Raw genomic sequence first — 11,230 nt, 5'->3', positions numbered from 1 at the left:
GCTGCCTCCCCACCCAGTGCTTAGCACAGTGTCGGACCACACAGTAGACGCCCCTTGACGTTGATGAATGAAGGGATGTCGAGAGGCAGGCTGAGGTGCTGTCCGTGGGGCAAAGGAAGCGGCTGCACAGTTGATTAAACTGCTGCATCACAAAGGAAGCGGCTGCACAGTTGATTAAACTGCTGCATCAGTTTCAGTGAGTCACGGGAGAGGAGGAACCACAGGACTAATTAATTACCCATTAATGTCTCCTTGGGAGACAACACACCAAAGGCCCTGATAGGGCTCATCCTTCAGGTTATGTAAACAATGGTCAGGAACCTGGTGCCTGAGTCCCCGTGCTCCTCGCCCTGCCCTCAGTTGGTGGGTCAAAGGAAGGAGGACATACAGCAGGTCCCCTGGGTTCCATGGGGTAAAGGAGAGTTGGGGGGGGGCGGGAGGGACGGGGACAGGGAAGACTCACTGGATTCATTCCCTCCCTCCCTCCCCTCAGTTTCAGGTGGACAGAGGCCCTCAGAGGCCCAGCCCCACAAGAACTAAGGTCCCTGGGCCTTTCCATTAACTCCCAACTCAGAAGGTCCTTGGCCTCAATCTGACCTCCGTCCAGCTTCAGTTCTGCCCTGTGGAATCTGTGGTCACCTGGCTCCAACCCATCCCCAGAACCAGCGCCCAGCACCCCTGCTCTCTCCAGCTGCCTATCCTGGCATCCCCTACCCTAGTGTGGGGCATTCTCAGCACCATGTGGGGCCCTCCCTGCACTGCAGCTAGAAAAATTAAAGCACTTAGCACGTCCTGCTTTGCTCGCTGCCTCAGGGAAGATGCTGAGGGAAGGGTGAAGAGAAGTGTCAGAGGAGGTCCAGACCCCCTGTGAGAACCAGCCCCCACCCAGCCTGAGCCTTGGCAAAGTTAAGAGAATCAAACGGGTTTCTCTCCTGGAGATCACAGCCCCTCCCCTTGAAGGATTCTGCCATTCCTGAGGGCAGGGCCACCAGCGGCACTGGGCTGAGACTGGGGGGTTGGGAGCCCAGGTGTTCAGGGTTGTGGCCCAGCCTTGAGAGGCAGCCCCTCCTAGGCCTCACCCCATCAGCTTTGGTGCATTCTCAAGAGGCCTTGGGTTTTCTGCCTCACCCCACCCCATCCCCACTGGGCGCCAGACCCTAATGCCGGTAGAAGTGGGTGAGTCAGCCGAAACGTACTAACCCATCCTCCTCTCCCCTCTAGTGCCCTCTCAGGTGCTTTCTGTAGAAGCTCATGGAAAATCAGGCAGGGCAGCTGGAGGGCTGGGCTGGGCTGATGGGCAAGGTGGAGGGGCTGAGACCGAGCAGGAGGGCTAGGCTGGGGAGAGGACGGGTGGGGCTGGGGCCTGGCCAACAGGTTTGCGGCTGTGGAACCACAGTGCCTAGTTAATTATGCCTCCATGCCCACAGGACTTTGGGCAGGTTGCTCTGCCTCAGCTAGTTCTTCTTTGGGGCCTCCCGAAAGCTACTGAGGGTCTCCCGCCACCTAAGTCAGAAGCCAAGCCGGGGGCCTAAGGAAGAAACTCCGCAGAGGATGTTAGAAATTAGGTGATGGGCCTAATGAGCCGAGAGCTCTCTCCGCCTGCCCAGCCTGGCCAGTTGGAGGCCCTCGGGAAACATCCCGGTCCCCGTGCTTTAAGGAAGATGAATGAGAAGCTGTGTGGATAGGCCAGAGGCTGAGAGACGGTTAGGAGGCCCCTGCAGTGTCCTGGCGTCAGGGCCGGGGGCAGGGAGAACGTGCGGGTCAGCACCAGATGCCGCGGAGCCCGATGGTGCTGGGACATTACCCTTTAACTCCGGAAGTTGAGTAGATTCCTCCAGGGCAGCGAGGAGGGTGGATTGACAGTAATTGTTCCTTTGGGGAAAAGTCCGCTCAAAGGTGCCCCCGCCCGGCCTCACCTCAGTTCACTTCCTGGAGTCTCACTTCTCAGGAACCAGACCCAGAGCCCCCTCTCCCCAGCCCAGGGGTGGAGGACTGAGGGAGGTGGTGATTCAGAGGCTCTGTGGGAGCACGGCAGGGGCAGGGGCAGGGGCAGGGGCAGGGCAGGGAGGGGAGGAGTCACTGCTCTCACCTGCAGGGGGCATTCTCCAGAGCGGAGCCAGGAGAGGCACTATCAGAAGGGGCAGGGGAGCCTGTAGAGGGGGAGGAAGCTCTCCAGCTGGCCACACACTTCCCACCCAAACCACATTCAAGGCCCGGCTCCTCCTCTTACCACGATGGCCTTGGGCAAGTTACCTGACCTGTCTGCCTCAGGTGCCTCATCTTTAAATTGGGGCTAATACGAACTCTCTCACAAGACTGGGTAATGATTGCATATGATGGCACGCACAAAGAACATGGTAGTTTCTCGTCTCCTGTGGTAGCTTGTACCCTTACTGTAAATGTTAGCCTTGCCATCCGGAGCCCTGGATTTGGGAGCCAGGGTACCTGGGCTCAGATCCATTCTCTGCCAGATTTTAGCTGTAAGGTCTCTGCGCTTCGTTTTTTAAAATCTATAAAATGCAGATAGTAATAGTTCCCGCTCCGTAGGTCGTTGTAACTTCAAAATGAATTAATATATGCAAAGCACTTAGACCGTGCCCCGCACATCATCAGTGATCAATAAGTATTACCTGTTAGTAGTAGTCAGTTGCCTAAGGTCAGAGGCAAGATTTGAACCCAGGTCTGTGTGACTTCCCAGTCCGTGTGCTTGAACACTGTATCACACTCCTGCCCTTCCTCATGAGACCACCCTCGGGTTCCTCACACACTTTGTACACTGCTCCCCTTTTATCCTGGGCCAGGCTTCCTGGCTTACGTGCCTGCCAGACCCTGCTCCCGCAGTGGCCCATCTGGAGATGCATGCCAGGACCCAGGGCTATGTGCAGTTGTCTGTGTCATTAAAATTTTTGACACTGAGGTCAGTGAAGACAAGAGAAGTATGTAACCCTGGCCCCAGGCAACGAGTGGACTCAGCCCCTCTCCTCCCTCACCCTGACCCACATCTCAATCTGGGGCACAAGGCTTAGGGCTCGTTGTTTCTTCCTGAAGAGTCCCCCAAGCCCAGGCTCACTCTCTAGCCCGGAAGGGGGTGGCAGGTGGTGGCAGAGCTCGGCTGGGCCCAGCTCTCTACATCCCCCAGGAAGCCTGCAGTGCTCTTGGCCATGAGCTCTTTTTGCACAGCTCTTCCCACCTCTTCTGTCCTTACACACACGTGCACACACACGTGCACACAACACACACACACACACATGCGCACTCCGTGTGCCATGGAAAGCGTGGGATTTGGGGTCAGGGACTCGAGCTGTCCTCTCGGCTGTGTGAAGTGGGCACATCACTTACGCTCCCTGTGCCTCAGGCTCCTCAGCCACACGAGGGGCTCGATCATGCGGCACCTGCCCCAGGGGCTCATGCTGAGAGGTCACCAAGTCTTCTTTTGTGTAACATTATCCTTTCTTTTTAAATTTCCTAACATCATATATGAATATGCTTATTCATATATTCCATTTTTTAAAATCTTAAATAATATAGGTAATGCAAACATTGTTTTGACCTTGTCCCTCACTGCCTCCCCCAGTGGTAACCACTGTGATCAATATCCTTCCAGGCCTTTCTCTATGTGTTTTATAGATATTTGCTGCATAGGCTCCTATGAGGTTTGTCTGTTAACATAAAAGGGGATCACCTGATACGGATTTTTCTGCAACTTGTTTGTTTCCTATAATAGCATATGTCAGAGATGTTTCTGCCTCAGAACTGCCACCCACAGCTCCTTCCACCGGTCCTCACTGATGGAGTTGGGTGTTTTCAGTGTTCCACCGTTGGAGCCAATGCCGCAGCGGAGGCCTAGGCCTTGGGCATGCGCTTTGTGCACTCCTGCTGGCATTTCTGTTATTTTTTATGCTGATTCAACGCATTGCAACCTCAGCGTTTTGTATTCAGTGCCTGTTTGTTGGTGGCTCTGAGCTGGCCTGTCCTTGGCATGCTCTCTCACAGCCTCACGCCTGGGAGAACAACAGGCCTAAGCCTAAGCCCTGGACACAGCAGGGTCAGCCCGAGGGTGTAGCCAGGGGCCCTGGCCAGGTCCAAGGCTAGCCAGTTGGGTGGACCTGGAACATTGGCTTTGGCTCCTCTGCCTCTGTGCATGCCCCCTCCCTCCCTGCAAGCCCACTCTACCCCCATCTCCATCAGAATGAGACAGGTCATCTGGCTGCAGCACTAGATCAATGACTGTCAGCAAGCCAGTCACCTGCTCTGAGACTCCTTCCCTCTTATGTAAAATAGTGACAATAACACGCACCTCCTGGGGCAAATTGGGTGAGTGAGATCAGATAAAAGAATAGTGTGTGAAAGGACTATGCAGACATCAGCCTAATCCTCCTGCCTCTTGCCCATATCCCACTCGCTCCCCTGGCAGGGTCTTATGTTCACCTGGCTACCAACTCAGTACCTGCTACCCTTCTAGTGTTTGACCCCTTGTTTAGCTCTCAGCTGAGATCGTAGCTGCCAGCTAAGATGTTAACTGTAACCAAGATACCTGCTCTCCACCAAGATGTTAGTTATCAATGCTTACTGCCACCCAGGGGGGGTTGTTAGTAGGTAACTTTCCCCTATAATGAATGCTTGCTAATAATATAATCTCTGATGATGTCTTTTGCTCTCATTCGATTATTAGTTCTCTGAAGGCAAGTTCCCTGGGACATAGTAGATGCTCAGTAAATATTGCTGGGCATAAATGAATGAAAAGCCTTCCGTTGCTTCACAGCATGAGGTTGCAGTGATGGGTGATGCCAGGCAGTGGGGTTGAATTTGGGGCAGGCTATCCCAACATAGATAAGCATCCGTGGCCATAGGCCAATGGCAGGGGCAGAAATCATTTCACTCCTCTTTTCTCCAAGAGAAGAGCCAGCTGGCTGCTCTCAGGGGCCTCCTGGGTGAGTGCTCTTTGGAAGAGCCTCCCCCAAACCTGGTCAGGTCCCAGCTTCTAAGTTGAGAGATTTATTTTCATTAGCTCACCCAGGGGTGACCAGGCTCTGGGCAATCAACCAAGCAAGCTACTGATTGATAAGTCAGATCAGCAGTTTATTAACTTCTGCTGGCAGGCGTGACGGCTAAGCAGCTTGTAGCGTTGGAGTTGGCCCTCTCCTTGCGTGTTCTCTCTGCAGAGGGAAAACGTTTTGGGGAACCCAAATCAAATTCAGGAGCATAGGATGGGGTGCGATGATTCTAAAGAATAATAATAGTTGGTGCTGCATACACTGCCTACATTTACCCTCAAAACCACACGGTGGTGGGGTCATTACTACCGTCCCGTTTTGTAGATGACGACGCTGAGGTCACGTGGGTGCTGGCTACTGAGGGATGAACCCGCACTCAAACCCAGGTGTTCCGGCTCCAGCCCGGTGCTCGCATATGCCCTTTCTCAGTGCCACTGGGCTCAGAGAGGCCGCCATACCCTGAACAGGCCTTCTCGGCCCTGGTGAGGCTCCCCATTTTTCTTCTGTTGAGGCCACACGGCTTCCCTAGTAACACATCTGCCTCCTCGATGAGCCGTGGGAGACGCTGGCGGCTCAGCAGCGGTGTACACAGGTTCTCGGGAGGGCGCCTCTCCTGCAGACAATCACAATAAAACCACATTCATAGCTACCATTCACTAAGCGCTTACCATGTTCAGGCGCCGTGCCAGGCGCTTTGCACGCATTATCTTTCTGTCACAACAACCTCAGGAAAGTTGTTTAGCTCTCATCTGTCTTTTTCCGATGTGGACTCACAGGCTCAGAGAGAAATGCCTTGCCCGGGGCCCATCACTAGTGAGTAGCGGAACTAAGACTAGAATCCAGTCAGTCTGATTGTCAAGCCTGCATTCTTTTTTTCTTTTTTAAAATGATTTTTATTGATATCGGAGAGGAAAGGAGAGAGAGATTGAAACATCAATGATAAGAGAGAATCATTGACTGGCTGTCTCCTGCACGCCCCCAACGGGGGATCGAGCCCACAACCTGGGCATGTGCCCTTGACCGGAATCGAACCCAGGACCCTTCGGTCCGCAGTCTGAAGCTCTATCCACTGAGCCAAACCAGCGAGGGCTCAAGCCTGCATTCTTAACCAACCCCCACTCCACACCTTCGAGGGTGACACCCCTCCAAGTCCCACTTGCTGGACTTGCTCCCTGTTGGAGCCTCTGCCCCCCGTGCCCTGGGGTCATTGGCACTGAGGCGGGGTCCACTCAGGCTTCCGTGGGGCTGCACCTAAAGCAGCTCCAAGGAGCCTGGGTCCTAGAGTCAGGGAGTCTGTGTCTGGGGTGAAGGAAATGGAGCTGGGCCCCAGTTTCCAGGGTCAAGTGTAAGCTGGCCCCTCCCTCCGTCTCCTTCCCTCCTGCTCCTCCCATACTGAATTTCCTCACCCATCACACCGTGCCTTCTCTGTCTTCTGGCAAACTCCTAGTCATCCTTCAAAGCCCAGGTTAAGTGTCACCTCTCCTGGGACACCTTCCTCCTCCCCAATCAGCCCTAATTATGGCATTCACTGGGTTTTATTGTACTCATCTCAGACTCCCCACTAAGCGGTGAGCCCCCCAAGGCAGGCATTTGTGTTCCCCATCGGCTGCAGCTCTCAGCACGTCCCTGGCACCCGCCCTGGCCCCGTGCATATGTATCATATAATGAATGTTTCAGAGAGTCCGAGGAATACAGGGCCATGCACAAGTGACGGAAGAGCCGGGCACAGCCCAGTTAACAAGAATGTGCATCGATTTAAAGAATTCCAATCCCATGTGGATCAGTGGTTCATAACCTTGGAGACACTGGTGGAACTTTTTGGCTTCTTTCTCCCAGAAAAGTACAGCCTGCCTGTCAAATTTCATATGCTGCGACTTGAGGGGTTCTGCTCCGTATGCAGGGACCCCAGAGAAAAGCTGTTTGGAGGAGTCACTGTAGGCAGTGGGAAGGCCTGGTAGGGAGCAGCAGGGTGGCCAAGAGGAGCCATCTCTAAGGGAATAGCTATTCATAGTCCAGTGGGCCAAAAAGGTGCCCGGGGGAGAGCCTGTCTCCTGGCAGGAGGCACAGACCCCGGTGCTGTCTGCATGCAGCAGAGCTCAATGGTTCAGCATGGGGGCAGTGGAGGAGGCCTGCTCAGGTTCAAATCCTGGCTTTGCCATTTCCTAACTGTGTAACCGTAGGCACGTACTTAGCATCTCTGGGCTGTGGTTTTCTCTGGGAGGAATGGAACCCCTACTCAGTAGGGATATTATTAGGACTAAGCAGGCTAAGGTCTGGAAAACGCCTAATAAATTTCCATTCCCTGCTCGCTATTACTTGAAGCATTCATTTGTCTTCTAAGAGCAGGGCCCTAGGGGAATGGCAAGAAGACTAGGACTCAGCTTGAAGGTCCCTCAAGGCCCCCTCCTCCAGGAAGCCTTCCCTGGCTTCCTGCCACACCCACACGGGGCCAGGTTCCTGTGATCGGCACCGGGTGCTTTGGTTACACTCATGCTAACACGTACTTCCCACTAGACTTGAAGCTCTATAAGGCAAGGGGTCTTGTCTATGTTGTTCTTTACTGTATGCCTGTGTCTGGCACATAGTAGGTGCTCAGTTAGTAGGTGTTAAATTAGGGACTGAGGTGTTGGGCAAGTTCCAGGTTCTGGGAGAGTTCCAGATTCTGGGCTGGAAGCTCACTGAGCAGTCAGGCAGCGAGCGATAGTAACAAAATCAGGGGTGGGCCTGGGTGGGGACACTGGACCCCCTGGTCAGTGTCACAGTGACTGAACCTTCTGACTTCTCCTATCTCTTCCCCTTCCCTCAGTTCCTGGCATTTGACACGCAGTTGCTGATGGGTAACCGACGCCACACGCTGAGCCCCGAAGAGTATGTTTTTGGAGCCCTCAACATTTACCTAGACATCATCTACATCTTCACCTTCTTCCTCCAGATTTTTGGCACCAGCCGGGAATGAGGAGCTCCTCCCACCACCTCTCCCTTCAGAGAATGCTCCCTCGCTGGCCCTCTGACCCTCCCTGTGCTCCCGTAAGCCCAGATATAAACTAGCTGCCAGCCCGGCCTGTGGCCAGCCTGCTCACTCCCTCGCCTACCCCTCATCCTCACCCTCTGTAGCTTGTATCCACGCCCTGAGGGGCCCTGCAGAACCAAGGTCACCCCATGCCCTGTGCCACCCTTTCCCCCCAGTTACATCTCCCAGACTGAGACAGTCCAGGCTGGAGGCTCCTCTGGGTTTGAGGACCCAAGGGACAAGGGAGAGGAGAGCAGCAGGATTTCAGAGGGAAAGAGACCCTAGGAAGCCTGGCTGAGGGCTGCACCCCACTAAGATTCCTCCTAAAGCTGCCACGGCGTTGTGACCGTGGGGCACACTGTCCTGCGTCCTGGACACCCTCCTCTCTCTCTTTCCAGGTCAGGCTTTGTAAGGAAGGGGGTCGGGGCATGGCTGGGAGATCAGGTGAGGGTGCTCCGCGGGGTGGTGGAGGGGAGGTGGGTAGGCAGGATGGCTGTCCCAGGCTGCCCATCTTCTCTCAGCTCTGAGACTAATGGCTTGTTCTAGGGACTGGAGCCCTGGGGCCAAGAGCACCCAGAGAGGCATAGGAAGGCAGTGCCATCTACCTCCTGGGTCATGACAGAGCAGTTGGGGTGGGAGCAGGAGGTCCTGCTCCTAAGTGGACCCCAAGGGAGGTGGGCGCAGGGCAGCCAACTGGGAGGTCTGGGCTCTGCAGTCCTGCCAGGTCACCCCGACCTGCACCCACCCGGGAGGCCTGTGGGCTGGCAGGACTGAGACCTATTCCTCTCACCCTCTTCTCTGGGCCCCCAGGATGCTCCCACAGGCCTGGGGCGAGTGCTGTGCCCTAGAGGACTGGATGTTCTGAGGGAGGGAGGGTCATTCTGACTGAGCCAGCCCCATCTGGAGGGAATCCTACCCTGCCCCCAGCCCTTCCACAGGGCCTTTCCACACATCCCATTTCTTAAACCCTCCCCCATCTCACGCCATTTGCTGGCTTACCCCTAGCCAGGCCTCCTGAGGCCTCAGTTGGTTGTGCCTATGTCCCTTTCCCTAGCTTCTCTGGCCACTCAGCACAGAGTCCCTAAGCCCCCTCCACTCCTTATCTCCTCATCTCCCTAATTTGGAAACGATCCAGCCAGGGCCAGTCCCACGTGATGAGGCCTGGGCTCCTTATCAGCCTCTAGGCGGCTGAGATCTCCGGCAGGGAATGCGTCAGCCACCCAGCCCCCTGCAGGCCCTGTTGGGGAGGGGACCAGGGGCCACGCCTGGGGGAAGCGTGCAGCCAGTGCAGCCAGCACGTGCGAGCAGCCAACCCTAGGCCAGTGGAAAGTTACTGGGTGGGGTCAGGGAGGTTCAGAGTGGATTCCTCTCCCTCTAGATACCTCTTACCCCTGTCTGAGGGGCCTGTTTGCCCGTGGGGAGGATGACTACGTAAGCTGTCTGTGTTCCCAACCCCTCCCTCCCCACCCTTCCTATTTTCAGCTTTCAAGAAATATTGCAGAAGTTTTATTGCACCGTGGGTATTTGAGGGAATAAGGAACCAAGAAATGATGGTGGTGTTTGTGGGTGAGATAAAGGCAATCGTGAGCATGGGTGAGATGCCTACTGTGTGTTGTCCTAAATTAATCCATTTCAGCCCTCCTACACAGGTGGTTTTCATCCATTCCCATGGCAGAGGTGATCAAGGGGCTTGGAAATGAGCCCAGGGTAGTATAGCTAACAGACTGGGTGGGGCTGCAATGAGGTTGCATGGTGGTCAGGCCCTGGGCGTTACTGGGGATTTGTCATCCTCGGTGCCAACCCTGGCCTTCCATCTCCCCTCCCACTGCTGCTACCAGTTTTCCACTCCGTGGTTTCCACCTTCTGGACACACGCTGGGCGGCCGGGTTCTGGTGCTGATTCCCAGCCTCACTGCCCGCGGCGTCAGGCGAGTGTTTCTTGCTCTCTGTGATTCACAATTGCTATCAGCAAGAAGGAAGACCATGACCAGGGTGGCACAGGGGAGGCACCAGAACACGTATTTCCACGAATACCCTCATCCAGTTGCCCCTTCGTTCCTCTCCTGATCTCTTGCCCCGGTTCTGAGGGGTCAGAATTCCCCCCCTTAGCCCTGCCACTCTCAGGCTAGGCCTTGGTCTTGCTTCTCAGAATCCCTTCCCCAAGCCCTTCTCTTCCCAGGACAGTTTATACAGAAGCTGGGACTTGAGAAGCTTATGTGAGGCTGAGCTCCAAGAGCTGGGCAGAGGGGAGGAGGGGAAGCCCGTGATGAAGGGGCAGCTCAGGGCCATCACGAAGCAGAGTGTGCTGCAGCCTGCCCCTCTGGGTCCTGAGGGCACACTGAGCTGGCAGCAGAGAGTTCCACCTCCATCCAAGCCCTGAGGAGCCCCAGGAACACCCGGATGGGACTTGGAAGGAGGAAGGGCAGGGGAGCAGGAATGCAGGATTAATGGAAACCTGAGAAACCTAAAATGGGCAGGTGTCACAAGCTGCAGAGGAGGAGGGGACCTGCTGGCCCCTCACATTTTTGGCAGGGGTGGGACTGGGTCCAGGAAGGGGTAGGTTGGGTTTCATAAAGCTAGAGGCAGCCAGGAATCTGGCCGTCTGTGATGTGAGGTCAGAGGTCTCCTGCTGAGGGGAAGAGAGACCAAGAGATCCGCTCTGGAGTTTGCAGATTGGGGACTTCCACACTGATTCCCAGGTGTGTGCTTGCCTCCTCCTGTATCGCCTGGGGAAGCCCCCCGGGAATCTTGGCTCTTCCATCCTCTGCGTTTCCTCCCAGGGGAGTCAGGATCGGACAGACGCCCTTACCCCAAAATGCTCCGTCTCTCCCTCCCTGGCCACCTGGAACAAGTCCCAAGGCTCTCAGCTCTCCAGCTGGGCTGGGCTGGGCTGTCACACCAGCACTTTGCTGCCCCTTGGTGGCCGCCTGAGGAAAAGCAGGGCCTGGTTCTGTGCGAGAAGCTGGGTGCCCTATGGCAGGAGTTGTGGGCAGGCTTCCATTCCTGGCTCTCCTCTGACCTCCCCAGACCTCTCATCAGCCTCCAGCTTTCCCTGTAGTCCAACCATTGTCGCACCTCTCGGACACTGCTTACCTGTCTGCTGTAAACCACTGTGCGCCACCTGACCCTGGAGCTTCCTCCCAGCGTCTGAGGACAGACACACATCCTCAGCTACCCTTCCCTGTCCGTGACTGATGGGAGATAAGAATAAAAGTAATATGACACTC

At 55.4% G+C, this 11,230-nt stretch overlaps 1 protein-coding gene across 1 annotated transcript in view; it reads left to right on the top strand.

Moving 5' to 3' along the window:
* The window catches only part of FAIM2 (Fas apoptotic inhibitory molecule 2), a 31,007-nt gene extending 19,777 nt beyond the window's left edge, over positions 1-11,230 (top strand). Inside the window, exon 12 of the mRNA XM_006091538.3 lies at positions 7,801-11,230. Within this exon, the coding sequence (XP_006091600.1) occupies positions 7,801-7,950 (150 nt within the window). The 3' untranslated portion in view covers positions 7,951-11,230. The remainder of the gene's footprint in view (positions 1-7,800) is intronic.

The sequence above is a fragment of the Myotis lucifugus genome, unplaced genomic scaffold (assembly GCF_000147115.1).
Source record: "Myotis lucifugus unplaced genomic scaffold, Myoluc2.0 scaffold_91, whole genome shotgun sequence".
NCBI classification, from domain to species: Eukaryota; Metazoa; Chordata; class Mammalia; order Chiroptera; family Vespertilionidae; genus Myotis; species Myotis lucifugus.
The sequence above is the reverse complement of the archived record's forward strand: the minus strand, read 5'-3'. Positions and strand labels throughout refer to the sequence as shown.